The following is a 26,508-nucleotide window of genomic DNA, read 5'->3' on the forward strand; positions in this document are numbered from 1 at the left end:
ATAAACTAAACTAAGAAGGTAACTGAACATATACTTGAAACAAAGCCATTGATCATTGCATGCAAATCTCAATATTATCAATAAACATAATTTATTTGAAATTCTAAATCACTACAGGAAATTATGGCAAGAAGAATGCTAAACTGTTGACAGTTTATTGTAGTTTATACAACGGTACCGTTAATGTAATAAAAAACAATAAGTAAGCAAGTCAAGCATTGGGATGTGGTCACAAAATAGGGGGTAAGTTGTCACACTGGAAACTTAAAAGTTTTTTTCAGCAAACATTAAGCATTAAAATAATGAAACAAAACAATACATGAACAGCAACAATTTAGCATGCAAAATCTCTGCTTTTGACTCAAAACCTAAAAATTACCAATATTTGTGACAGCTGCTAACTTACCAACAATTCTTTAAAAAGTTGAAAAAAAAGATGTTATTTCAAGTTTTGCTTCCATAATCAAAGTTAACAAGCTAACGTGTCAACAATGAGCTACACTCTTTGCTGAGATAAAGACTGGAGATCACCACTTCAGCTTTCGGGAGGGACAACCTGCAACAAATCAATCATTGATATTTGTGAATATTTTCCATTTTTATTTGAACACAACCAAAGGATTTAGTAACAATTAGAAGAGGCTATACCTTTCTTGTCGCTCGTCTTGCTGCGTTGTCGTTGAAGAGTGAAGTCAAAGTGGAAAGATGACGTCGATGGTGATTCAGGAGTCTTCAAAACCTCTTCAAGTTTCACCTGCTCCTGATTCTCCTGCGGTGAAAGAAAGCAACCCATCATTACGTCTACCTTCTTAATTAAAATGGACAAATTTGGTGAAAATGTGCTGTAAATGGTAGGCTATATTTGGTTCTCTTTGCTTTCTCCAAAATGTAAATACTTTTCGGTTTAGAACTTGTACATTTGGTGGATAAAGTATTATTTTAATAGCCTACTCAATGCCTAAACATCTACCTTACTAACAATTAATAAGCAGCAAATTGGGAGTTTATTGAGGCAGAACTCCTAGTTAATTTGGTTTATAGTGAGAATTGGACCTTAAAAGAAAGTGTGATCAAATACGCATAAACTTTTAAATAAATGAAGCTAGGGTGTAAATAAAAAGAGTTTTGTGAGCAGTGCCTGTGACGTACATGAGCTGGGCTTTGTTGGAGTCTGGGTCTGAGTTTCGGTGTGTTTTGGCCGTTCTTCTTCTCCTTCTCTCTCTCCCTCTGTTGAAGCACAGCACTGCGAGTGGCTCTGTACTCCAGAGCGAAGTCACTGACGGTCTTACAAAACACCTCCGCACTCGTTTCTCTCACCATGCTGCGCGAATAACCCAGGAAGAGCAGGAACGAGTGGAATCTAAACGCAAGGATGAAGAAAACAAATTGAGCACATTTCATGACATTTGATATGTTAAGTGTTACACTTATTGGTAACTGCAAGTGTGGTCAGATGAAATAGTATTAAATAAATTAACTATAACCACTCAAGAATTTTAAGGAACTTGATTCAATGTTTCATGATCATAAAAGTGTATTGATGTAAAGTTTACTTAACTGCTTTAAATTAGTTTTGTAGACTTCAGTTTGCTTTGTTGTTGTTTTTTTATATCTAGAAGGCCTTTCTCTATAGGCTTTCTGTCAAGAGGTTTTTACAAACAGATTTGGCTAAATGATGATTTAGCTATCGGCGATTGCCTGTTTTGGTATTTTGTGTTATTAACCCAGACTGCAACATAGTGTTGGCCCAGATCCGGCCCACATCTGGCCCGTGTGAAATCCATGCAGGCCAGATGTGAGATGGTTCTGGGTCGAAACTGCTTGCTGTCTGGGAACCCACTGATTTTACCTGTTGATGACTCTGCGGTGAACGGCTCGGAGCACCTTCAGTCTCTCCTCACAGTCCTTCAGAAACTGTGTAAGCCTCTGATGGAGCGCTGCCTCTTCTCCACCTTCCTCTTTCCTTCCTCCACCTTTCTTCTTCTTCCCATCCTTCTCAAGTAGTCGGAGTTGATCCCAGGATGCTTTGCAAAGCGATTCGAGCTGCGAGAGATTCATCTGCACTTGTGTGTAGTCACACTAGCCGCCAGTGTGTGAATGTTTATCAGAGACAGGAAGAGAGGGATAAAGACAAGACAAGGAGACGCAGTCAGACGTGTTCAAATTAAAAACATGCTACAGATCAACTGGACATCATCCCAACATCTGGACATCTGAGGCTGAGATTACCACACACCGATGACTGTTTTTCTGAGAGTGTTGTATTTTTTCATGTGGGTTTTGCACAAAAGTACCAAACACATAGTCTCATACCTTGCTGGCTTTAGTGACCGCAGTGATGTCGGAGTAAAGATCAGAGGATTGTGGGTAAAGCTGGAGCAGTAACGCACAAACGTGATGAAGCAGAGGCTGGTGGCCGTGCGTGTCTCTCACCTGAGAGAGTTTGCCCAGGTAACTCAACTCAAAGCCCTTCGCCTGTGAAGACACACACCATCATGCATCATGTGGGACGGGTGTGTGACCGCACACATCTTCACACGCTCATCCTCACCTTACAGCCGTTCAGAAAGTTACCCACGGCCAGCACAGTCGCAAGTATGCAGCGAAACGTCTGATTGGCCGCCAGCTGCTCCATGGCAAGCTTCAGATGGAAGAGCGGCTCAGCGATTTCCTGTTGGGATGCGAAGGCAGAGCTCAAAAACAAACACTTCAAATGACCCGATGTGACAGAAAACAGCAGCTCAGTTCACTCGCCATCAGGTCACTCCTTTATCTTAGCTGATGATTTTATTCAAATAATGTTTTCCAGGACGGATTTGAGTCGTTCAATTGAGTTCATGAGAATGGTGATTTGTTTAATGTGATTTTAATGGAAAACCCCACTGTCAATGAGATAAGAATTTGCCACAATGAAAAAAATTATAGTAATAATAAAAAATAGTGTTGGATTAACTTTGAAACGATTATCAGAAATGGCTAGAAAGTTTCAATAAACAACACAGTTTGGGGAAGTTCTACAAAAAAAAACTGCAACAAATCATTTCAAATAACAAGATGGCACTCCAAATAATCCTTATCCGTAATTTTGACTGAATGATCTGTATATTTTTATTTTCAGTTGTCAAAAGTTAGGAGACTAATGTTACGTTTGCTATGTTAATCTGCTATAGAATAGCTCTGAAGTGTGTTACTATAGGGTATCAGTTTGAGCATTGCTGTGAGTGTGCACTCTCTCTCTCTCTCACTCTCTCCAGTGTGTCGTGGTCCAGAGAGAAGGCCCAGAGCTGCAGTCTGGCGCTCAGATGAGGAACGCTGCCCAAGATCAGGAGACACTGCTCTGCGGGGCCCAGAGGTGAGCGCGGGGCCCGAGCCTTCGCCTCCTTGATCAGATTCAGCTCCTCTTCGGTGGGAACCAGCATCTGTAACCTCTGAGCCACGATAACATCAGTCAACACTCATGCTTTCCGCTCACTGTTGCTGTCACATGTGTTAGTGAAGGGCTGTAGTCATGCGTGTGCAGATTGAACAGCTCACCTGGAGGTCTTCTCTGTCCAGTACAGTGTTGTCCATGCTGTATATGGCAGGAGGAAGCAGGTGAGCCGGCGGCAGACTGCTCAGAGCGATAGTGATGATGTTACTGCGCTTCACACACAGAACAGACACACACGGCTGCTTCTGCACAGAGAGACACATGGAAACCTTTATATATGTCAGAGCTGCTTGCTTGTTTCCTGGTTTATAAAGTATACTGTTTTATAAACGTCCATTTCAGCCACGTACGGTCCATTTTATTTTATTTTTTTTTACTTTAAATGTCATAATCGTGTCATAAGTAGCAGTTCTGACGTTAAAGTCTAAATTATGACATACGTAATCAAAATTATGAGAAGTCATAATTTCTCATAATTCACTCTTCCTGTCATAATTTTGGCCAGGACTCCCTGGGAGTATAGATGTTATCTCAAATAGGACTATCCTGGTCAAATAAAGGAGACATGAATCAATAAAGTACAATTTTGACTTTTGATCTCATAATTATGATTTTGTCATAATTTCGACTTTTAAAGTCGTAGTAGAGATGGACAGTAGTGAAGTATTTTTACTTTACTCAAGTAAATTTTAAAAGTATCTGTATCTGAGTGTTTTTCTTTGGAAAACTTTACTTCACTACATTCCAAAGCATATGTCATACTTTTTACTGCACTTCATTTCAGAAATTAAAGTTGTTGTTGTTGTTGTTTTACTTTTAATACTTGAGAACATACAAAATATGTAGTACTTTCTTGAATTGCTTTTACTTGAGTACAAGTAAGAAAGTAATATATTTCTAATGCAATTAAGTAGCCAATTAAATGATATTTAATATGAAACGCAGTGCAGTAAAAAAGTACAATGTTATGGTTTGAATTAAAGTTTTCTAAAGTAAAACACTCTAATACATTACTGACACTTCAAAAGTACTTTTACAGTCCGCCTCTGCTCAGAGTTCTGACTTTTCATCTCCTATTTACAACTATGTCATAATTTTAAATTCGTAATGTTGACTTTTTTATTATGACTTTTCATCTCGTGGTATGTCATAATTTAGAGTTTTAAAATCTTAACTTTTAAAGTATTATTTTTTACTTTTCTATTTTATAATTATGATTTTGTCATAGCTTTGATTTTTTTTTTATCTAATGATCCCAATTTTTGAAGTCATAAGTTGTTACGATCGGAGACCCAGGGAAACGCAGGAGACGAGAGATCCAATCGCAGTGAGGGGTTTTAATGGGTAATCCAAATACGAAATCAACAAGCAGGGTATAAAACCAAAAATCCATCCAAACAAACAAATAAACAGGAATAGGAACAGGAACGGGAACAGGTACTCGGAAGGCGAGGAAACTGGGTGACGGAAAGAAAGGACACCATGCAGACAAACAGAAAAAGACCGGTTAATATAGGGAGGATAATGACATTACAAGTGAAGACACCTGAGTGCAATTAACAGGAGTGCAATTACTGTGATGAAGGGACAAGGCTTTGTGGGAATTGTAGTGCCTGCGGTGAGGTGCCTATGGGGAAGTGAGACCACTAGTGGAGACTCAGGGAAACACAGACCAGACAGCGTGACATAAGTATAACATAAGTATATAAGACATATAAAAGTATTGGGGCAGTGATGTTCATGTGGTCCATTGAAGTCTCACCTGTCGTGCCCCCATCAGACTGCAGAGGGCGCTGCTGCTGGTGCGTTTGCTCTCAAACAGGTATTCCAGTCTGTTGGTGTCTAGCTGAACTGGTTCCAGACCGGCCCAGATGGACTGAAGCCCGAAGCGGCCCACTCTCGGCAGAGGCGGCAGACTCAGCAGCGCGCTCCAGTGGAGCCTCAGAGTACGACAACCTGACGGAGACTCGCTTGCTACAGAGAGGGGCGGGGCCAACGGGGGAGGGGGAGGGGCGATGGGTGTGGCTGCAGTCTGATTGGCCGATGTTTGGGAGGAGTCTTCATCAGTGCTGTCCAGCTCCAGATCCTCATCATCCCACAGGTCGGAGAAGTCAAGGGCGTTGAGGCGGAGCAGAGGGGCGCGCTTTACAAGGGAGGACCAGGAGGTGTCGAAAAGAGAAGATTCGGATTCTTTCATTGGATATTCTTGGAGATTTACTCTTGAGGCACTTGAGGAAAGTAAATGCATGTGCAAAAAGATGCTTGCGTGGTGAACCTTGCTCTTTCTCTTCTCCAAATAAACATAAGCAGCAAATATCCAGTCTGAATGTACTTCAGAGTTTAACAGAAATGGTTTGCCTCAATAAAAACGATCAGTGTCCACTCGTAGTTGCATCATGAAGAACATGCAACTCCTCCACCGCTTTGCTGTAGCAAGATGTCCAGAAAATGACCAAAAAGCATGCATTCACAGGACTATCAAGACTGGCAGAAGAATACGGTGGTTTTTCTAATGGTGCCGCTCCTCTGAGAATCTCCTCTGCAGCTTTAGGTGTAAGATTGAGTTGAACTTCTACAGCGTCTGTGTGATGATGGCTCACACTGAAGAGCTTGTCTACGTATGAAGAGCACCAGAGGATGTCAGATGTTCTCGGTTGAGGTTTGCATCCTTCAGAGCCGATGCTGCAGTATTTCAGAAGCTGTCCAGTGAATGAAGAAGCCAAATGCTGTGAGTCCTTAGAGAGACGTGACTCTCGGTCTGCGTCCCAGACGTTATGAGGGGTCTTAGACAGACTTGGGCGTTTATTTGAGCTGCGCCCTTTCCCTTAATTTCCTTATCTCCTGTTTATATCACTGCTTCTGTCCCCACAGCTTCACTATCTCTCTGTCTCCACCCTTGCGCTCTCTTTCAGACTCTCCCGTGCTTTCCCAGGTTATAACGGCATCCCTCTTTATTCCATTGAGAGTCAGATCGCACTGGGACTGGGATTGCATATGGTTTTTGATCACACAGTCTAACACTATAACGGTTGCTCATGCATGATGCTCAAGGATCGAAACAATCCTCTAAGTATTAAAGTTCAGTTACATGATTCTTTAAATCGTGTGCATGTTCATCTGCTGGACTGTAAACTGCTGGAAGTATCCCACAGATGCACACTGGAAGTTGCTTGCTATCTGCAAAAATATGAAGCGTTTTCCTAAAAGTCAACTAAATGAACTAAAAGCACTGAAGAGCTCAACTCTTCAGCAGCTTTAGGAACTGAACATGGTTGTGTCAAACTAATGCATAGCACTTCTCCAGTTCAGCTCTTGTAAACACACCCATAAGTCTTTGCAGTTTGATTTCATGCTATTTTTGAGACAACATGGCTCTTTTATGTATTTGTTTGTTTAGTAGATTCAGTGACTTTCCAACAACCATTTGGATTGACATAGTGAAAATAAGATGTTTTATCTGCAACCAGAAATAAAATGAAAGCTAAACTGAAACATATATAAAAATGACAATAGCAAATAACAAAATCACTAAAACTAATAAATGAAAACCAAACATATAAAACATAACCTCATTCAAAATATTAATAAACACTGTAACAGTTGATAAATAATAATTATAATATAAACGATCACTGAATGGCACAATACATCCTTTCTGGGGATTTCTTCTGTTAATCGCTGGGCTGTTGAACTAATTACGTCTCATGAGGCTCTGTCTCCAGAAGCTGTTTGTGTTTGTTTGTAACACACTGATTGGTATCACAGGCTGGATGTTGTCCATAATAGTGTTTAATGACGTTTAATTAGCTCTAGAAGGCAATCCCAGACTTCAGTCAGACGGGAATGACCACTGATTAAAATCAGCGAGACGCTGTTCATTATGAAGGACTCCAGCAGTGCCTTCAACAAACCAGTCAACTAGTTTTAAACATGGGTTTCTCTCTCTCTCTCTCTCTCTCTCTCTCTCTCTCTCTCTCTTCTTAAAGGAATCCTAATTCCTATTTTCAGTGAGGCTCTTTTATATTCATTAAACTCCTGTTGATTCTTACATGATTCTTGGTTGATCCCAATAGGATAAGTTACAAATTATGATACAGATCCAATAGTCAATATTCTCAATTACTGGGTAAAAATAATGGAAAATATTACATAAACGTTTGTTATTGCATTTTTCTCAGTTAGCTCAACACCTTCTAAAATAGATTTTGGGTTTGTCACAGATGGAGAATCATAACAAATATGACTCTTGACAAGCTGACGAAGTGTTCACTTCCCTAAACTGTACGGGGAAAGTGTGAATAGACATGAATTGTCCGTAAGTAAGTCCAAATGAAGGAATTGGGAGGAGAGAGTTGTGAGTAACAAATAATCCAAGCGAGAAGAGCTTGTTGATGACATTTGGATAATTTGAAGGGGCTTTTAGAAATATTATAATTCATGTTAACACTGCTCTCAACCTGTTTTATGATTTAATTATTCAATGGCAGAACAACAAGAAGAATTACACATATGATCGAATTATCATTAAATGCCAGAAAGAGAGAGAGAGAGAGAGAAAATGTTTGTGCCTTCAGTGTTTTCTTTTTTCATTTTTTTTTCAAGAGATTTACATTTAATTTAAAGTAATTAATTAAATGTGAAACACTTGGACTACATTGAGACCACTTCTTCTTAAATATGTTTATTTTGCTAGGGAAATTGCATAAATGCTGTTCTTTACCATTCAAATGTTTGTTTTCTGTATAAAACAAAGTAAATCAAATATACAAAATTCTATCATACACTCCACTTTTCTGTAAAAAAATCTAAATCCTTCCAAAATAATGTTAAATACAAAAAGAAAAAAATATATATTTTGTAAAACAGAATTCACAGGTGGCTTATATGAAATATTAAGCTTAAATCTTTCCAAAAGATGGTTAGGAGGACACATTCTTTGACGTCTCTTGTAAGACTTTTTTTTTTTCTTTATTTCCAACATTGTACATGTAATAATACAATATAAACAAATATTTCACACTCACATATAATACTCATTATGTATTACTTAAAATCATTATGTTTTACGGATCTGAGCCTTCTATTTCCAATGATGGAGCTGAAGATGTCATCCTCCAGACTACATTCGATTGGTCCTTTGAAACGCCATACGTCCCGCCGCGGGAGCGCGCACGCTCTGGAAGGTTACCTATGCCAGGCGCGCTCCCGCGGACTGCACCGTTATTATTCTAGGAGCGAGCGACACCGAAACTATGCCAAGCGTTCACGGGACACCGAGCTCCTCCTCCGAAATAAAAATGCGTGCGAAATATCCGCGCGCTTCGAGAGAAAAAAATACGTGCGACTCTATTACGCAATGAGCGCGCGGGGCAGATGCGCGTGGGACTGAGCCGAGATCATCAGCGCTTTCTTTCCTTGTAGAAGAAAAGGAGAACCGTAATATATATATATGCAATTGGAAAGGAATTGTAAAAGTATGCATTGAAAATTTGCGCATGACATGCCATATTTTTTTGTACCGTGCTTGTATCACTTGTCAATTGCAGTTTTGGAAGTGAATCACGCATTTATTTGTATACACACACACGCACGCACGCACGCACGCACACACCCACACACACACATAGGCCTATATATATATATATATATATATATACATACACACACTTTGAAGTGATGCAACCACTTTGTACTTGTCACGTCATCACTGTCAGTGCAGTGCTTCACAATTGTTATTTTAATGTCTGTTTTATAAGTCTGACAGACAATAAAGCTCAACTTGCACTTGATTGTTGTTTGACTCAGCCTGGTTTCCCGCTGGTTCTGCGTGTGTAAGTCTTTATTCATCCCTCTCCTCGTGTAGGTGGAGGTGTGAGGTAGTCAGGGAGAGATGGAGGTGATCAGAAGAAAACACTCCGACTTTAACGGCCTGTTCTCAGAGCACTCGGACGATGACTGTCAGGTATGAAGCTGTTATTGAAGGTATGAGTGTCATTACTGAAGCTGCACATGTTCTCCTCTCTCTGCAGGACAGGGGGGCTTGTGGACGGACCACTGGAGTGTGTTTGTGTGAACATACCCCCTTCAGCACCTCACAGGACGTGAGTCTTTATGGTGCAGATATGTATATGATTGTATTCCAAATTTGGGATCAGTAACATTTATATATAGGCTATAAATATATTAATACTGTTATTCATCACTGATGCATTACATTGATCAAAAGTGACAGTATAGGTATTTTTAATGTTACTAAAGATTTATATTGTAAATAAATGCTGTTTTTTTTTTAGTTTCTGAACATTGAAGAATCCTGAAAAATAAAAAATAAAATAATAATAAATTGTTAAGCAGCAAATCAGCACATTCGGATGATTTCTGAAGATCATGTGCAGTGTTGGGGAGTAACTAGTTACATGTAACGGCGTTACGTAATTTAATTACAAAATTATTGTAACTGTAATTAGTTACAGTTACTAAGAAAAAATGAGTAATTAAATTACAGTTACTTATGAATTTTTTTACGATTACAAAGGGGATTACATTTGAATATTTACACACATCCACATACAGATTTAACTGATTTCTTTCCCAAATTGCACTGACTATTCTGAGACATACCGCCCTAATAATTTCCGGGATGCGGAAACACTGTCTGTTTCGTAGAATCCAGTCATAAAACGAAATGCCTAATGCGGACGGAATATCCCACATTTTGGATGACTAAATCAAAAACTTGAATCAAAACATGACATCGACTAGTGTCTGTGAATATAAAGCCCCAAAAATGCAATTCTGCGTGTCTGTGGAAATCAGGCGCGGACTGGACACCGGGAGAACCGGGACAATTGGTGGCCTGGCAGCCGATTTTGCCCCACTATTTAATATCATTATTGTATAATTGCCTGCCGAATGTACTAAAGTGATCATTTGCGAATCCGCCATTCGATAATTAAATCTCTAACAAGTCATGAATTGTTAGTCATGACTCGCGCGCTCTCCGCGCCTCCGCCAAACGGTTTGGATCAGACTCAGAGTAATCAATGCGAGAGAGAGAGAGAGGACTGCTGGAGCAGAGAAGCAGAACTCCTGTTCAGGGTTTCAGGTCAGTTTCATCTGTAAAGACGCTTTTTTGTCTTTGTTTTTTTATTTATTTAATCAAGCAGCAGCACGTTGCTCAACAGTCATCACTCAAAATACTATATAAAGGACATCATTATTATCAGTTGTAATGTAACAGTAGTAATTTAGCTGAAAAAAAATTCCGATTTCTTTTTATAGGTTTAGGTGGAGCTACGACAGACAACAACACAACCCTTACGAAAATTAACATTATAATATTTAACTATAAATCCAGAGAAAATGGTTACTATTGTTTAATTGTGATAACCAAAAATGTAAAATTATTTTACAAATGTATTTATTTAAAAATAAATACAAATCCATTTGCAAAAAAAATTTTATTATTTTACTTTTATATAGGCTAATAAAAGCATGGTAATTTTTTGTAAGGGAAAAACATGGCTCGTGTACAGTATTAGGATTTTTCTATAAAGATATTGTAGTATTGTAGAGTATTGTATTGTAAAGTATAGTTTTGTTCAATCTTGAGTATTAAAGTCACGAGAGAGATGGATAACAGGGCAAAATAAAGAGACTGAAGAGAAAAATGGAAGTGAAGGTGCAGTTCAGGAGAGAACTTTTAATTATTGCATGTCCCCAAATTAAAGATTTAAACCTTTTTTATGTCAGGTCCATACAAAAAATAGTTTTGTCCATGAATTTGTTTGTATGAGTTTGAATTTTCCAGTCTGAATTTTTTTCCCAGTCCGCCCCTCCTGTAAATTAATGACAAAGACATGGTTTCATTTACTACACATAGGCCTACTGAAGCTCGCAGTGTTTTCAACCTCTGCCGCCTCAATATAGGAGTACACGAGCACATAAACATCATTTCTAGAACTGCTCTGTGTCACTTCATGTGCATTTTACTTATTTTGAGAAAACTATCATCATATACAAAGAGACAGCAGTTTCAAAAAAACACCAATGTTTCAGGAGTTTATTACACAGAATACGTCACATGCTTATTAGATAACTGTATTTAAGTTGATGTATATGCTTTTATTTATTATTCTTTAATTTTCACAAATTTAGAAAAGTAATCAAAAAGTACTCAAAAGTAATTAGTTACATTACTTTAATAAAGTAATTGAAAAAGTTACACTACTATTACATTTTAACAGGGTAACTTGTAATCTGTAACCTATTACATTTCCAAAGTAACCTTCCCAACACTGATCATGTGACACTGAAGACTGGAGTAGTGATGCTGAAAATACATAGTTTTGAACACAGAAATGAATTGCATTTTATAATAAATTCACATATGAAATTATTATTTAAAAATCTAAAAAATATTTGACAATTTTACAGTTTTTACTGTATTTTCAAATAAATGCAGCCTATAAAGTGGCTTTTATTCCAAGTGACTTACAAATGATGACAATAGACAAAAGATCAAAGATATAAATAAACATACATTTTATGACAAGTCTATGCAGACTTATACACACAATAAAAATAAAACAAGTAGAATAGAAAAATAGAGAAAGCTACTACTGACTGTAAACTTTTAAAATATTTAAAATGTATATAATACATTTATATACGGCACAGAGGTGGGCGCACGTCTCTGGATGTATGAGTGTGTGTGTGTGTTTATACGTGTGACTCATGTTTCAGGAGGAGTGCGTCCAGCCTCATCTTCAGGGAGACAGCGATGCAGATGCAGACATCGAGGACACGGACAGCAGGTGTGTGACTGACACACACACACACACATGCACCACACCGCATCCACTTCTTCAGCTTCTTTCTGCTTTGTGATACGTTCAGGCTCCAGATTGTGGGCTCCCTCCAGCGAATCAGCTCCCGGAAGAGAAAGCGTCAGCGAATCACGCGGCAGGACACAACGGAGAGCGAAGACGATGGTGGGCGGAGCCACAGGACGCACCGCTGGAGTCTACGACTCAGTCCTCATCGCACACATAACAGGACCATCCTGGAGGTGAATCCTGTCACCTCATGACATCTGACCAGATAAACTAATACAATATTATATATATATATTGTCTAAAGGGCACATGTCTAGTTAAACCAGTATATTGAACCAATAGATCCCTCTGTGTTTGATGGTTTCTGTCTTGAAGGAGAGTGTTTCTCAGGTGCGGCCGCTGGTAATCTGTCGCTGTGCAGCGCGAGAGACTGTCTCGGACCACAAACCCAACGGTGGACAATGGCCCCTGACACTGTTCCCCATCCCTCTTTCTCTCCCTGTGTCCTGTTATCTGCTCATCGTCCCTCTCTCCGTGTCCATTATCATCGTTCTCGTGTCTGTCCTCCTACCGCTCACAGATACTTGACTTTGCCTTAAACATCACTGCTTAACCCTCTTTACAGTATAAATCGATTCATTTCTTTTAGTTGTGTCTATGTTTACTGTACAGTGTAAAAGACCCTTTTATACAGTGTCATCTATAGAAACCAAATGAAGAAAAAAGCTTTGCTAATTCATTATGAGATAAAAAGAAACTGTGACATATTAAGTCAATTATGAGATAAATATAAAAATCATCTCATGAAACAAAAAAGTTTCAATTATGGAAGTCATTACAAATTACAAGATTACAGAAATCATTATGACATACTAAGTCATTATGAGATAAAGGTCAAAATTATGATATACTAGCTCACATTTATGAGATAAGTCAAACAAATAACAAAAATCGTAATAAGTCAAAAATTATGAGATAAAGGAAGTCGTTATTTCTTTCAAAATTATGGCTTAGTATGGCATAATTGTAACTTTTTATGTCATAATTATGACATTATCTTATGTGGTGTAAATGGGCTCCTGTAGCTGTTGGACACCAAAGACATTTAGTTTATTGACAAAACAGCACATTTGGATGCACAAGGTGATCAGGGGTGTAAAATTACACTATACTGTACTTATGTGAGGGAATACTGTGTCATAAAGATGTTTCCACATTTAACCGTGTTTAACAAAGTTATATATATTAACTAAGGCTTCTCTTCACAAGGACAAATGACTGCAGTTGTGTTCAGTTACATTTCACATTGAAATGGATGTCATTGGCTGTTCATAAAAAAAGCACGAGAGCTTAGCTGCTAAGCAAGATAAAAACACTATAGGCTTATATTTTTGTAAAATAGGAAATATTTAAATAATAATGTACTTGTTTCTTTGAAATGCGGAGCAGTTTCTCCCTTTTTTAGAGTAAGAGTTGCAGTTTCAAACTCACTCAAGCAAGGAACGTATTCCCAAATTGATACTTAAGTATATTATTGAAGTATAATTAAGTTATTTAACACCCCTGCTCATGCTACTTGAAACATCGTTGTTTTATGATTAATCAGATTTCAATATAAATGCATTTCTTTTTGCAGTTTTTAAAGTTAACGTGAAATGCATTCTCAATCTGTTTTACTCCTCAAAGCAGGACTTGATTTCATTCATCAGAGTTTGATGCGAGGGTGTAAAGTGGGAGTTTAGTGAGTTTGAAGAGGTTTTTTGACCTGGAATGAAGAAGGTCATGTTCACCCTCATCTGCTATTGTTGCTATGACCTTTAGTTCATTGTGAAGTCATTTAAAGCTGGTTAAAGATTTCAGAAAGCAGTTGAATAACTATTCGACAGCCTTGATGTCAAGTGTAAAAGAAAGTCATTTCAGGGATGAAGAAAATGCGATGAAAGATTAAAAGCATGGACAATAAGACGAGGAACATGAGGAAAGTGGCTTTTATGTTGATTGAACATCAGTAAAAACAGCTCAGAACCACATCATCATGAAGTGAATCGCTCCTCTTGTCTGTTGAACCTCTCAGAGTCATCAGAAATAGAGCTGTTATCTAAGTCTTCATGCTGTGTGTGTGTGTGTGGGAGAGAAGCACATCGGGGCCAAAGGCCCACTGCCACATGTGGGCTGAATCTATGCAGGCGTCAATCTTTTTACAAACTCGTTTTGGTGTAAATAGGCTCGTGAGAGTTTTCTTTGCTCTTGCTTGTGCCGTCTTTCATCTGTTCCTGACTCTTCATTGTGTCGCTCATGGATTTGTTCTCTGTGGAAAGGGCTGTTGTTTGTCTCACACTGGCTCACTGTAAAGACGACTGCAGTATTTCAGTCAGTGACTCATTTGAACAGTCTCCAGACGCAATATTCACTGACAGAAGCACAAGCGTGACTCAGGTCAGATGAGTGCAGACAAATGTTTCCTGTAATCCATCATCATTAGTTCATTAGCCGAGTGTGAACATTCACAATTTACCTAATTTATCAGCTGCATGTTTATGAGTGATTTTAACCGCAAAAACAATCAGCTAACATTCTGCATCTGTTCCTCGTTCCAGCCTATTTTAGATTTCACATTTATTCATATTTGCTTAATGCTTCTTTTCCTTTTTATTCGATGTATTTTTTTTCCCCGGTGAAAATGATATTGTAAAAGGAGACTGTAAAGTTGTAAACTGAATCTGTCTAGATTTGAAGATAATTAAAATTATAGTTTGACAGAAAAAGTCTTGTGTCTCATTGTCTCTAAAAAAAACAACAACAATTATTTAATAATTTTGCATGTCGTAGTTCAACATAAAACTGAAATAAACAAGAAATTATATCTTGCTTATGAGAAAACGAAACTGACATTTTTTGCATTGTCATTAAAATAATATATAGCCAATAATTTGTATTTTCCCTTGATAAAATCTTATATAAATGTTTATTTATATAATATTTATTTACGTACTGGTTGATTTCAGCACATAGTCACAGTCGTTATGAGCTTGATGAATCAAAATAATAAGAATAATAATAAAAAAATAATACTAATAAATAATTAAATAAATTAATTAATCCTTTAAATACTTCTAAATCTCTTCAATAGATGCCATTTACCATCTAGGTGAAGTTTAAGTGTGCTTCCAATATCCAAATACTTTTTGAGTGTTAATGCATTAATGATTCATGCATTGATAGAGTCTTTGCATGAGCATGTTCTCTCTGTCTCTCTCTCTGTGGCCTCTTGGCATCTCCGGCAGGTTTCCAGTCCAAGGCCACCAGTGACATTTGCTCCTCTGTTTGTAGCTCTTAATGCGCAGCAGTTTTCCATCTGCTGTCTCGCGCATTCACGCTTCCCAAAATGGACAGACAAAAGACACAGACAAGCCTACTGTACACATGAGCCGGGCTATATTTGCATGTAGAAGAATATAGACAGGCTATATTATAACAGTTAAAATACTTTAACTTCCTTATAAGATCTCAAAATGACAATGTTTGTGAATATTTAAATAGTAAGTAACAGAACTGACAACAAATTGAAAAAGAACCAGATCATTTTGTCAAGTCACCTTACTATACATAGTGTTTTTAACTATACAGATTGTGTCAAAGTAACTGTACAGCATTAATTAGGAAAATAGTGTGTCATTAATGCAGATGGTACTATAGTTAACACTTCTGTTTTTTTTTTCAGAACTTAGCAGTAAGAAATTACTTGTCATGAAGGTTTTTTTATATCGACTATGCATTCTGTTAGTTTTTGAAATTGGTATGTTTCGCCGGGCCGCAAAGAGCTGAGTATCATCAGCATAACAGTGAAAGCTAACACCATGTTTCCTGGTGATATCTCCCAAGGGTAACATGTAAAGCGTGAAGAGTAATGGCCCTAGTACTGAGCCTTGAGGTACTCCATACTGCACTTGTGATCGATATGATACATCTTCATTCACTGCTACAAATTGATGGTGGTCAGATAAGTACAATTTATTAAACCATGCTAATGCACTTCCACTGATGCCAACAAAGTGTTCTAGTCTAAGCAAAAGAATGTTGTGGCCAATAGTATTGAACGCAGCGATAAAATCCAATAGAACTAATAGAGAGATACACCCACGATCAGATGATAAGAGCAGATCATTTGTAACTCTAAGGAGAGCAGTCTCAGTACTATGATACGGTCTAAATCCTGACTGGAAATCCTCACATATACCATTTTTCTCTAAGAAGGAATATAATTGTGAGTATACTACCTTTTCTAGTATCTTGGACAGAAAAGGGAGATTCGAGATTGGTCTATAATTAAATAGTTCTTTGGGGTCAAGCTGTGGTTTTTTGATGAGAGGCTTAATAACAGCCAGTTTGAAGGTTTTGGGGACATGTCCTAATGACAATGAGGAATTAATAATAGTCAGAAGAGGATCTATGACTTCTGGAAGCACCTCTTTCAGGAGCTTAGATGGTATAGGGTCTAACATACATGTTGTTGGTTTAGATGATTTAACAAGTTTATACAATTCTTCCTCTCCTATAGTAGAGAATGAGTGGAACTGTTCCTCAGGGGATCTATAGTGCACTGTCTGATGTGATACTGTAGCTGACGGCTGAATGGTTGCAATTTTATCTCTAATAGTATCGATTTTAGAAGTAAAGTAGTTCATAAAGTCATCACTGCTGTGGTGTTGGGAAATTTCAACACTTGTTGATGCTTTATTTTTTGTTAATTTAGCCACTGTATTGAATAAATACATGTTTTCTTTTTCTCCTAATTCTTCTAAACATTTTGTCTTAGACAAAACGATTTACAAAAGCATATTGCAACAACAATTATCAAGTCTGTAAATCGCTTGTTTCTCTGGGCTCCTTGACCCAAATAACATTCCCAGGCTGTGGAGGAGAAACATGATTCTCCTGACACGATCAGAATCTAATGCCTCAAGGAATCACATGCTCCCATCACCCGCTCCAAAATTTCTTATGGCCCAGAACTGAGCCAGAGATGGAGTCAAGGGCAGGACCGTGAAGAAGTCATGCTTTTAAAATTATCCCAGCACAGTTTTGAGTTTGTGGAAAGGCTACTGGATCAGTGCTTAAGGTCACTTCTTTCAATATTTTTTGTGTGTTGTGTGTCTGAGTGCTGTGGATTTCAGCACAATGAAGCAAAAGTAACATTTAAGTTGGATTAGGTGCTTTTATGTTTGGAAGACATGATGTTCTCAAAGCTGACACAAAATGGCTTTCACAGCCTAGCTTACTCTGTTGAGTAACCAAACCAATTGAAACTGTTGCTGAAAAATAAGAGACATAATTTGAAAAGGAATGGCAGACCAACATTTTTTTTTTGGCAATTAAATTTTATGGAATTAAACCAGAAATATATATCAGATAATATCAGAAGTTGTGGACAAAAGGATTGGAAAACACCATCAGATATCAGATTATCAGATAAAGCACATCCTCAAATTATTATTGAAACAATTTAATTTCATACACAAATACAAGTCATACAAACAGAGAGTTGTGCAATGAATAAATTGTTTATTTATTTAGCACCAGACACTCGAATGGATATAGCACGAATGGATTATAGTCAGCAGGTCATTCTTAGATGACATGAGATTTGATCTTATTGAATGCTTGAGGTAAAAATAGTGTTATGTTTTGTGTGACCTCATGAGACATTGATCTATTTTGCATACCAGACTACAGTACAAGATCTGAAATCAACAGAGAGATTCAAAACAAGTTGGGAAACAGATGTGATAGAACCTGCCTGGTTTTTGAACACAAGGAAGTTTCTGTCAGGAGAGTAAACTGAAGTCACAATGGCAATAAATCAGCAGTGTCTTCAGAAAGAGTGGAGAAGATCAGGGAGATCAAGAGAGGATGAAAATTCAAACAGTGACACTGGATGGATGGATGTGAGTGAAGAGGAGTGTGAAGAGAATCCAGGGGAGCAAGATGAGTGGACAGAAAAAGAGGATCCAAAGGAGCAGCAAGTAAATGCATGGGGAAGTGAGAAGACTTTTGATGATGATGATGAAGGATGTAGTGTTGGTTTTCCTTTTATGGCGGCAAACAGTGACAGTTTTTTAGCAATGTGTAATGATAAAGTCAGCGTAGAAAAGGATGTCAATAAATATGACAACAACAATAACACTGATGCAGTATCCAGTAATAGTTGTCCTGTTACTAACAGTGATAACTTAATGGATGTTTTTACAATTGATGCTGGTGATGATGCTGATAAACATGATGATAAAGAAAATAGTGTTAGTTTTCCTGCTGCGTCTGCAAACAGTGATGGTTTAATTGATGCATGCACAAAAAATGAAAAGGCTGGAAATGAAGATGATGCTGATAAATATGAGGGCAAAAATACTGATGAAACAAATATTAAAAGTCCACCTGTTGCATCTGCAAACAGTGACAGGTTTGTCAATTCAACTATAGGTAATGATAAAACCATTGATGAAGAGGATACCAATGAACATGACAACAATGAATTTAGTATAAGTTATACTGTTATGCCTGCAAATGGTTATTGTTTAATTGCTGCATGCACAAATAATGATAAAGAGGATGTGGATAAAAAAGATGACAAAAATAACAATGAAGAACAAAGTAATAGTTCACCTGTTCTGTCCATATTCAGTGAAGGTTTAGTTGCTTCACTTACAAATAATGATGAAGTCAATAGTGACAATAGTGGATATAATAAACATGTTGACATTAATGGCAATAAAGAATATAATAGGAGTTTACCTGTTACTTCTGCAAATGGTGACAGTTGTATTGCCATGTGTGCACAAAATTATAAAAGCACTGATAAAGATTATGATAAATACGACAAAGATAATGAAAATGACTCTTTTGCTACTGCCTCCATCAGTACTGGTGACATTGGTGGTTCTGAAAAAGACTTAACATTTGGAGGTTTAAAATTTAGAGATGAAGAACAGCACATGACGGACTCCAGCTCTGAACAAGAACTGATAAATCAAGAGTTTCAGGAGGAGGATGAAGAAGATGATCAAGAATATGATGGAAGTAGCAGTTCTTCAGAAGATTCTGAAGGTGAAGATTGTGGCATGTATCCCAAGAAGCTATACTCTGATCCAGCTTACCCAGGAGTGGTCTTCCAGGCTCTTGAGAACATGATGTTGTACTCGGTCCTCACTGACTTGACCCTTTTGACAGAGGATGGATACCAATTCCAGGTTCATTCCTTTGTCTTGGCTGCGGTCAGTTACCTTATACAGACAAGACTCAGGCAGAAACCCAAACAAGAGCAATATATCTCATTGTATATGGGTCCCAGGGTTCATGGTTCAGGGTTGGCAGCAGTGGTGGAGTTCGCCTATACAGGGAACATCGGCATGCTGAACAAAGGCAATATAGAATGGGTCTGGTCTGCAGCTGTCAGCCTGGAAGCTCCGAGAATTCTAGAACTCTGCAAAGAGGAGGAAGAGAGAAAGGAGGGCGAGGCAAGAGGAAAGAAAGTGGACAGAAAAGAGATTTCTGCTGAGGAACATTTAAAGATTAGTCTACAACAAATCAGACAGATGTGGACACAGAGAATGGGATGTGACGTGGAGCTTGAAGCGGAAGGAAGAGTGTTTCATGGTAAGAAATTTGGAAATATGGCAAAAGATTGAGTTTCCTATGCATGAAGTTAAACTTTTATACTCTAGCTTTAGTATTAATTTAATGCCCTCTGTGTTTGCAAAACTTGTTTATGTACTGTATGTACAGTATGTATTATAAGTTTGATGTATGTCCCACATTTATAAAGCTCACAGAGCACTCCTGGCTGCCAGCAGCGACTACTTTAGAGGCATGTTTACCAGCGGGATGAAGGAAAGCCAACAGGAATCGGTGTCTCTTCTGTTAGTCGGGGCCACCAAGTTTGAAGCCCTCCTGCACTACACCTACAGCGGGGCTCTTGCTCTCGGATGGGGCTGTGTGTTTGATCTCACCTGTACATCTCTGCAATTCCAGTTCCAGACTGCCTTTTCACTGTGCCTTAACTTTCTGCAACAAGAAATAGATGCTTATAGCTGCCTAGACGTAGCATCTTTCTCTGAGGCCTATGGGATGGCGGACTTACTTGCACTGGCCGATGACTTTGTCTTGAGACACTTTCAAGACGTGTCTATCACTCCAAAGTTCAAAGATCTACATGTAGAGAAACTAAAGAAGTACCTTCAAAGTGATTCTCTCTGTGTTCCCTCTGAGTTGCCCGTGTTCAAAGCAGTCATGTGTTGGATCGAAGCCTCTCCCAGAAAGCGGCTCAAACTTGCCAGAGAGCTGATGGGAACCATTCAGTTTCCCCTCATGACCTTTAAGGAGTTCAAAGAAGTCAAGTCCATAACGTCTTTGCCAATAATTGGTGCCAAAAGACTATACAATTCTCTCCTTGAGGAGTTCTGTTCCAATTCTTCAGATGCTCAATCAAATTTCAGGGCCTATATGCCTAAAGAGACTCTAGTCTTGGTTGGGGGTGAGAGGATCACTGATAATTTTGACAAACGTAGACTGTGTAGGGATATTTGGTTTAGCAATTCCTTGCAGAACCACGTTGGATTAGTGAAGAAAATAGAGTGGAGAATGCTGGGAACTTTACCTGAGAAACCAAGGTTCAGTCATGGAGTGGGGATAATGAGGGGCAAGCTTTACGTAGTTGGCGGACGGCATTATTATGGTAAAGCTGATACCATGAATTGCACCTACAGGTAAGATCTAACATGATGACTCATCTACTGTATCTGACCTTGTCCAGGTTTGTGCTCTCACACTATTGACCTCCTCTTCAATCTTTCAACCAGGTACGATCCCATCCAAAACTTTTGGCAAAGGTTGGCCGATATGCATGAGACAAGAGGCAGCTTCACTCTAGTGGTCCTGAATGGCAAAATATATGCAATTGGTGGAGAGAGGGACTCAGAAGTCAATATGGAGAGTGTGGAGGTTTACTGCCCCAACACAAATTCTTGGAGGTCAGTACAGTAAATGAATAGCACAAGAAATACATTTGCAATTTCAGGATGAATCTAAAAGGCATGTATGATTCTAGATCAACACCAGCTGTTCTTCCTGGAACCATGTTCTAAAACGTAATCACAGGCCTGAAACTACCCACATGTCTGAATGTTGTTTAAGAACCAAACCTTAAATCAAACTCTTAACTTAAACTTTATTTTTTTATGGACCTTTGTCAGATTAGGCAAATGAAAGTAATGTTGTAAGGGACAGATAAAAGACAGTAAAGCCAATTCAGTGCTTTGTCTAATTTTCACAGCACATTTTCTAGAGTTGTGTCACCAGGAATTGTTCTGATAAGATATGTTGTATTGTGTCAGCTCAACAACTGACTGGAAAGTATAAACATTAGCCATTGGACAGACTGTATGTCTATCCTTCATAACATGAAGTTGTCATAGGCATTTACTCTAAGAAAGGTCCAGAGGAATGTTGCTGCAGAACAAACAATGTTGATTCAGGGTAGATATCCTACTTGACAAACTCATTTAACTTCACAGAACATATAGCAAATAAGTGTTGTCTTATGTACTGACAGAGCATGTCTAATGAGCATTTAGAGTGCCGTTGAGTGCCGTTGAGTGGACTATTAAACACCTCTGATTGGCCATTGTGTTCATGTGCTATTGTGCTTTTTGGTTAGGTATGTTTGGAAGCATGGCTGCTGATTTCAGCTGGGTAAAGCTGGTCGTCGGCTGGTCATGAGCTGGGTTAAGCTGTTCCTTAGCTGGTTACCAGCTTAATCCAGCTCCAACCAGCAGCCATGCTTCAAAACTCATCAGCTGAGGAACAATGCTCAAAACGCTCACTGGAAAAGCTGGTATCATGACATTTTTTACATTACTGTTCCAACTGATAGAGAAGTCAGTACTTTCAACAACACTATTGCAAATGCATTGTGCAAGTCAAACTGTTCCCAATACATACTGAGAACCATTCTAAGTGAATGATGTTGTCCTTCATTTAATGGCTGTCTTTTTCCTACTTCAGTTTTGTCCACCCATTAGACCACGCTCTATGCTGTCACGCGGCCAGTGTGTGGAACGGCACAATCTTCCTATCGGGAGGCTTCAACAGTCAGTACCAATGCCTGTCGTCTATGACCCTTTACCACCCAGAACGAGGATCCACTTACCTGGCTGAAATGACACATGAGAGAGCTCTGCACTGCATGGAGACCCTAGGTGACCGTTTATATGTGGCTGGAGGGGTTTCATGTGAAGCTGATGGCCATCTGGTAGATCAATTAGCCTGTGAGGTCTATGACCCTGTGGCCAACTCCTGGAGTGCCATTATGCCATTCCCAGTGCCACATGTTGGGTCAGCATCAGCAGTCTTAGAGGGGAAGGTCTACGTAATCGGAGGCTACTGCCAGGAGGACTACAGTGATACCAAAACAGTGCACCGCTATGATCCTGCAACAGAGCGCTGGGAGAATATGAGTGTGACACCAGGCCCAAACACACACATAGCGGCCTGTGTGCTGCCACTACCAGCACATCTTAGAAAATAAGAGGGGATATCCTGAATAAAATACATTGCTGAATTGTGTATTATCTCCACCTCATCAAAAAAAATATAAAATAATTATATATATATATACAGGTCCTTCTCAAAAAATTAGCATATTGTGATAAAGTTCATTATTTTCCATAATGTATTGATAAAAATTAAACGTTCATATATTTTAGATTCATTGCACAACAAATGAAATATTTCAATTCTTTTATTGTTTTAATACTGATGATTTTGGCATACAGCTCATGAAAACCCAAAATTCCTATCTCAAAAAATTAGCATATCATGAAAAGGTTCTCTAAACAATCTATTAACCTAATCATCTAAATCAACTAATTAACTCTAAACACCTGCAAAAGATTCCTGAGGCTTTTAAAAACTCCCAGCCTGGTTCATTACTCAAAACCGCAATCATGGGTAAGACTGCCGACCTGACTGTTGTCCAGAAGGACTGTGCTCAATTGGCCTGCCAACTCTCCTGACCTGAACCCCATAGAGAATCTGTGGGATATTGTGAAGAGAAAGTTGAGAGACGCAAGACCCAACACTCTGGATGAGCTTAAGTCCGCTATCGAAGCATCCTGGGCTTCCATAACACCTCAGCAGTGCCACAGGCTGATTGCCTCCATGCCACGCCGCATTGAAGCAGTCATTTCTGCAAAAGGATTCCCGACCAAGTATTGAGTGCATAACTTAACATAATTATTTGAAGGTTGACTTTTTTTGTATTAAAAACACTTTTCTTTTATTGGTCGGATGAAATATGCTAATTATTTGAGACAGGCATTTTGGGTTTTCATGAGCTGTATGCCAAAATCATCAGTATTAAAACAATAAAAGACCTGAAATATTTCAGTTGGTGTGTAATGAATCTAAAATATATGAAAGTTTCATTTTTATTATTACATTATGGAAAATAATGAACTTTATGACAATATGCTAAGGACCAGAAGGACCTGTATATATATATATATATATATATATATATATGGTCAGCTTGGGGCAAAATATGCTGTCAGAAATGATTTGAAAAGGTGGTTCACAGTATATACTAGTTTATATACTTTAAAAGACACTGTAATATTAATGAGCAAGAGAATGTAGAGTTCACTGAAATTCTGTAAGGATTGAGATTATCCTAATGCCATATATAATTGATCTTATATGAACAGGGCTTTTCAAAGAAAAATACATTGAAATGTCACAGTTATGAACATGCATTGATACATTCCTGGAAACAAATTAACAATCAATTGGCTTCAAATATCTCCCCTTTTCATTTTTGGTGATCACATGGTTAAATGAATACAGCATTCTCTGAAAAATTATGCCAGATTATGTATTTATATTTGCATTGGAGATTGCTCCTTGAATTAAATTCAACAAATGATTTTTTTTTCTGCCTTGGTATTCATTGCAAGTTTTTAATTTTTAAAACTGAAGATTAAACTTAATTTCTCTGTGTTACAAATACAGTACTCTCAACCAAGCTTAGTTTTTTATTTAACACAGAATATGTAACTAGTGTTTTATGTGCATGGATTTACATAACTGTTCTTTGACATCACATTTGTTAGGTTACCATCGTTAAGTTGCCTTCTAGTAACATACACAACTGAAAATAATAATAAAAAAAAATTCACACATGCAAATTATACTGAAGTAGAGTCCAGTGGGTAAAGCAGGTATCCTGTGAAAGTGGAATAGTTGTACCGTGGATCCACAAAGATCCAGGTTCTGATCCACAACCTCATGTGAACCTCCTCCCCAACATCCAGCTCCATCACGGCTCCATTGGACATTTGGTCATTGCGCTCACCAGAATTAAATTCATATGATGACACAAATCGTGCCGTGCCTTTAAAGATGCTCAGACCCATATCGTGGGAGGAAAATGCGGAGCCTGAGTACCTGAAGTAATACACACCTTTAACAGGTGCTGTAAACACTCCTGCAAAAGACACACAAGCAAAGATCTCAATACTACAAATTAAACCATGTTTAAAATTTAATCAAATTATTTATTTTTTCAAATCATAAAAACCTGTGACAGGGTCATATGCATTGCCAATGTTGGTTAGGACTTTATCAAAGATAAGCTTTGTCTCTGTACTAAAAGGCCCTCGGTGTGTATCCTCTGTACTTGACATGGATGCAGTGAATGCCACTTTAGGACTCTCTGTGAATGGAAAAAAATTAAGCAGTAAATAAATCTAGAAAATGCAATGCAAAATTCTAAAGTGATCGCAAAAACATTGCTATGTATTTTCTGTGGTTACGAACTAAAGTTTGTTAAGTTCATAAATGCACATTAATGTGAAACAAAGCAGAGAATGTACCTTTAATCTGTTTCTGCAGCTGAATCAAGCTTTTCTGTTCTGCGAGTTCATTTTTAGCAGTGTTCAGATCCACTGTCAGCGCGTCAACTGTAGCTTTAAGCTCCTTCAACTCAGAGTAGATGTCCACCACAGGAGTCATGATATCCTCATCCTGTGCCATGCAGGAACTTAATATCGAGATTAAGAAAATCTGAAATAAAGCCATGACGGATTCTCTTGTGCTAAAGAGAAAAGTGACGGTCTACAGTCACTGTGCTCCTTATCTTTATAGAGCTGCTCTTGGTTAATAATTAAGCATTTGGAGATTTTAGATAAAAAAACACACAAACAAGTACCCAAATTTGAATAACAGATAAGAAAAGATTCTAGAATTGCACAAGATAATGTCCATGAGTCATCTGTTGGCTACAAACTACTCAAATGATGTAAGTCTTATGTTTAAATCCAATAAAATCAGACTCATTTTTCACTTGATATAGGATTTAAATGTGATACAGCAGTTATCCTGCGATAAAGGTTTGGATGTTTCAATTAAATATAAGTCCTTTCTTAAGTGTCAAATGTCCTCTCTATGGATTCATATAATACCCATGATAGACATGGAGACAAAGTTGATTCAAGATTAAACTCACTTTGCTCTAAACTCACAGTGTAAGCTACAGATGTGTATCATGTTGAACCTGTAATGCACAAACAAATTCAGAAGACTTCATACTAAAATAAGTGTCATTATGCATTTTTATTTAAAAAAAACAAAATTATATTAAAGACACATTGTTTGGCACTTGTGGATACTTCTGAAAACAAATACATAGACAACACATACAACAACAAAGTCAAAGTCACCTTTATTTATATAGTGCTTTAAACAAAATACATTGCGTCAAAGCAACTGAACAACATTCATTAGGAAAACAGTGTCAATAATGCAAAATGATAGTGTCGCAGGTCAGAGCGGACCACCAATTTAACGGGTCTCGCTCCTCCCTCTAACTTCCACCTCGAGGAGGTCTCACAACACCCCAATGAACGGACAGACAACCAATATTAAAATTTAACAATTTTATTTATTTAAAAGTTTGGGGAAAAGGGGAGAGGAAACTTTAAAACTACTGATGACTCAAACTATTTTTGTCCACAGATATGGATTCCAGTCCTCGATAACGCTACTCTTCAGCCCTTCCTCGACAACACTCCACTTCAGCCCTTAATTTTGGGTATTCACAGGGCTGAGCTGTGGGCGTGCAGGGGTTCTAGCTCTCAGGTAAGTACAGAGTTCAATACACAGGTGAGTATTCACAGGGCTGGGCTGTTAGCG

The 26,508-nt window shown here is 38.1% G+C and overlaps 3 protein-coding genes across 3 annotated transcripts; 1 reads left to right on the forward strand and 2 right to left on the reverse strand.

Moving 5' to 3' along the window:
- Positions 1-121: 121 nt before the first annotated feature.
- si:ch211-63p21.2 (FH1/FH2 domain-containing protein 1) lies at positions 122-5,712 on the reverse strand. The gene is made up of 9 exons (XM_059521274.1): positions 5,193-5,712; positions 3,535-3,675; positions 3,246-3,428; positions 2,552-2,671; positions 2,314-2,475; positions 1,850-2,079; positions 1,150-1,360; positions 649-769; positions 122-556 (listed from the first exon to the last, which is right to left on the reverse strand). The coding sequence occupies exons 1-9, from the start codon at positions 5,676-5,678 to the stop codon at positions 528-530; spliced, it is 1,683 nt and encodes a 560-aa protein (XP_059377257.1). The 5' UTR covers positions 5,679-5,712; the 3' UTR covers positions 122-527.
- Positions 5,713-17,918: 12,206 nt separating this feature from the next.
- LOC132113503 (kelch-like protein 13) lies at positions 17,919-22,848 on the forward strand. Its single transcript, XM_059521298.1, has 4 exons — positions 17,919-19,917; positions 20,087-21,026; positions 21,120-21,290; positions 22,324-22,848. The coding sequence occupies exons 1-4, from the start codon at positions 18,117-18,119 to the stop codon at positions 22,844-22,846; spliced, it is 3,435 nt and encodes a 1,144-aa protein (XP_059377281.1). The 5' UTR covers positions 17,919-18,116; the 3' UTR covers positions 22,847-22,848.
- A 1,609-nt stretch (positions 22,849-24,457) lies between these two features.
- Positions 24,458-25,442, reverse strand: LOC132113513 (complement C1q-like protein 4). Its single transcript, XM_059521309.1, has 3 exons — positions 25,191-25,442; positions 24,896-25,030; positions 24,458-24,802 (listed from the first exon to the last, which is right to left on the reverse strand). The coding sequence occupies exons 1-3, from the start codon at positions 25,393-25,395 to the stop codon at positions 24,504-24,506; spliced, it is 639 nt and encodes a 212-aa protein (XP_059377292.1). The 5' UTR covers positions 25,396-25,442; the 3' UTR covers positions 24,458-24,503.
- Positions 25,443-26,508: the final 1,066 nt, after the last annotated feature.

Source organism: Carassius carassius, chromosome 3 (genome assembly GCF_963082965.1).
Source record: "Carassius carassius chromosome 3, fCarCar2.1, whole genome shotgun sequence".
In the NCBI taxonomy this organism is placed as follows: domain Eukaryota; kingdom Metazoa; phylum Chordata; class Actinopteri; order Cypriniformes; family Cyprinidae; genus Carassius; species Carassius carassius.

Excerpts from the sequence above, each read along its gene's own strand:
- si:ch211-63p21.2 (XM_059521274.1), bottom strand. The coding sequence starts at position 5,678 with ATGCATTTACTTTCCTCAAGTGCCTCAAGAGTAAATCTCCAAGAATAT. Across the intron at positions 2,080-2,313 it reads CGGTCACTAAAGCCAGCAAG|TGTGACTACACACAAGTGCA; the intron begins GTATGAGACTAT and ends ACTGGCGGCTAG. Across the intron at positions 770-1,149 it reads TCCAACAAAGCCCAGCTCAT|GAGAATCAGGAGCAGGTGAA; the intron begins GTACGTCACAGG and ends CTTTCACCGCAG.
- LOC132113513 (XM_059521309.1), bottom strand. The coding sequence starts at position 25,395 with ATGGCTTTATTTCAGATTTTCTTAATCTCGATATTAAGTTCCTGCATG. Across the intron at positions 25,031-25,190 it reads GCTGCAGAAACAGATTAAAG|AGAGTCCTAAAGTGGCATTC; the intron begins GTACATTCTCTG and ends TTCCATTCACAG. Across the intron at positions 24,803-24,895 it reads TGCATATGACCCTGTCACAG|GAGTGTTTACAGCACCTGTT; the intron begins GTTTTTATGATT and ends TGTCTTTTGCAG.
- LOC132113503 (XM_059521298.1), top strand. The coding sequence starts at position 18,117 with ATGGCAATAAATCAGCAGTGTCTTCAGAAAGAGTGGAGAAGATCAGGG. Across the intron at positions 19,918-20,086 it reads GGAAGGAAGAGTGTTTCATG|CTCACAGAGCACTCCTGGCT; the intron begins GTAAGAAATTTG and ends ACATTTATAAAG. Across the intron at positions 21,291-22,323 it reads CCCAACACAAATTCTTGGAG|TTTTGTCCACCCATTAGACC; the intron begins GTCAGTACAGTA and ends TTCCTACTTCAG.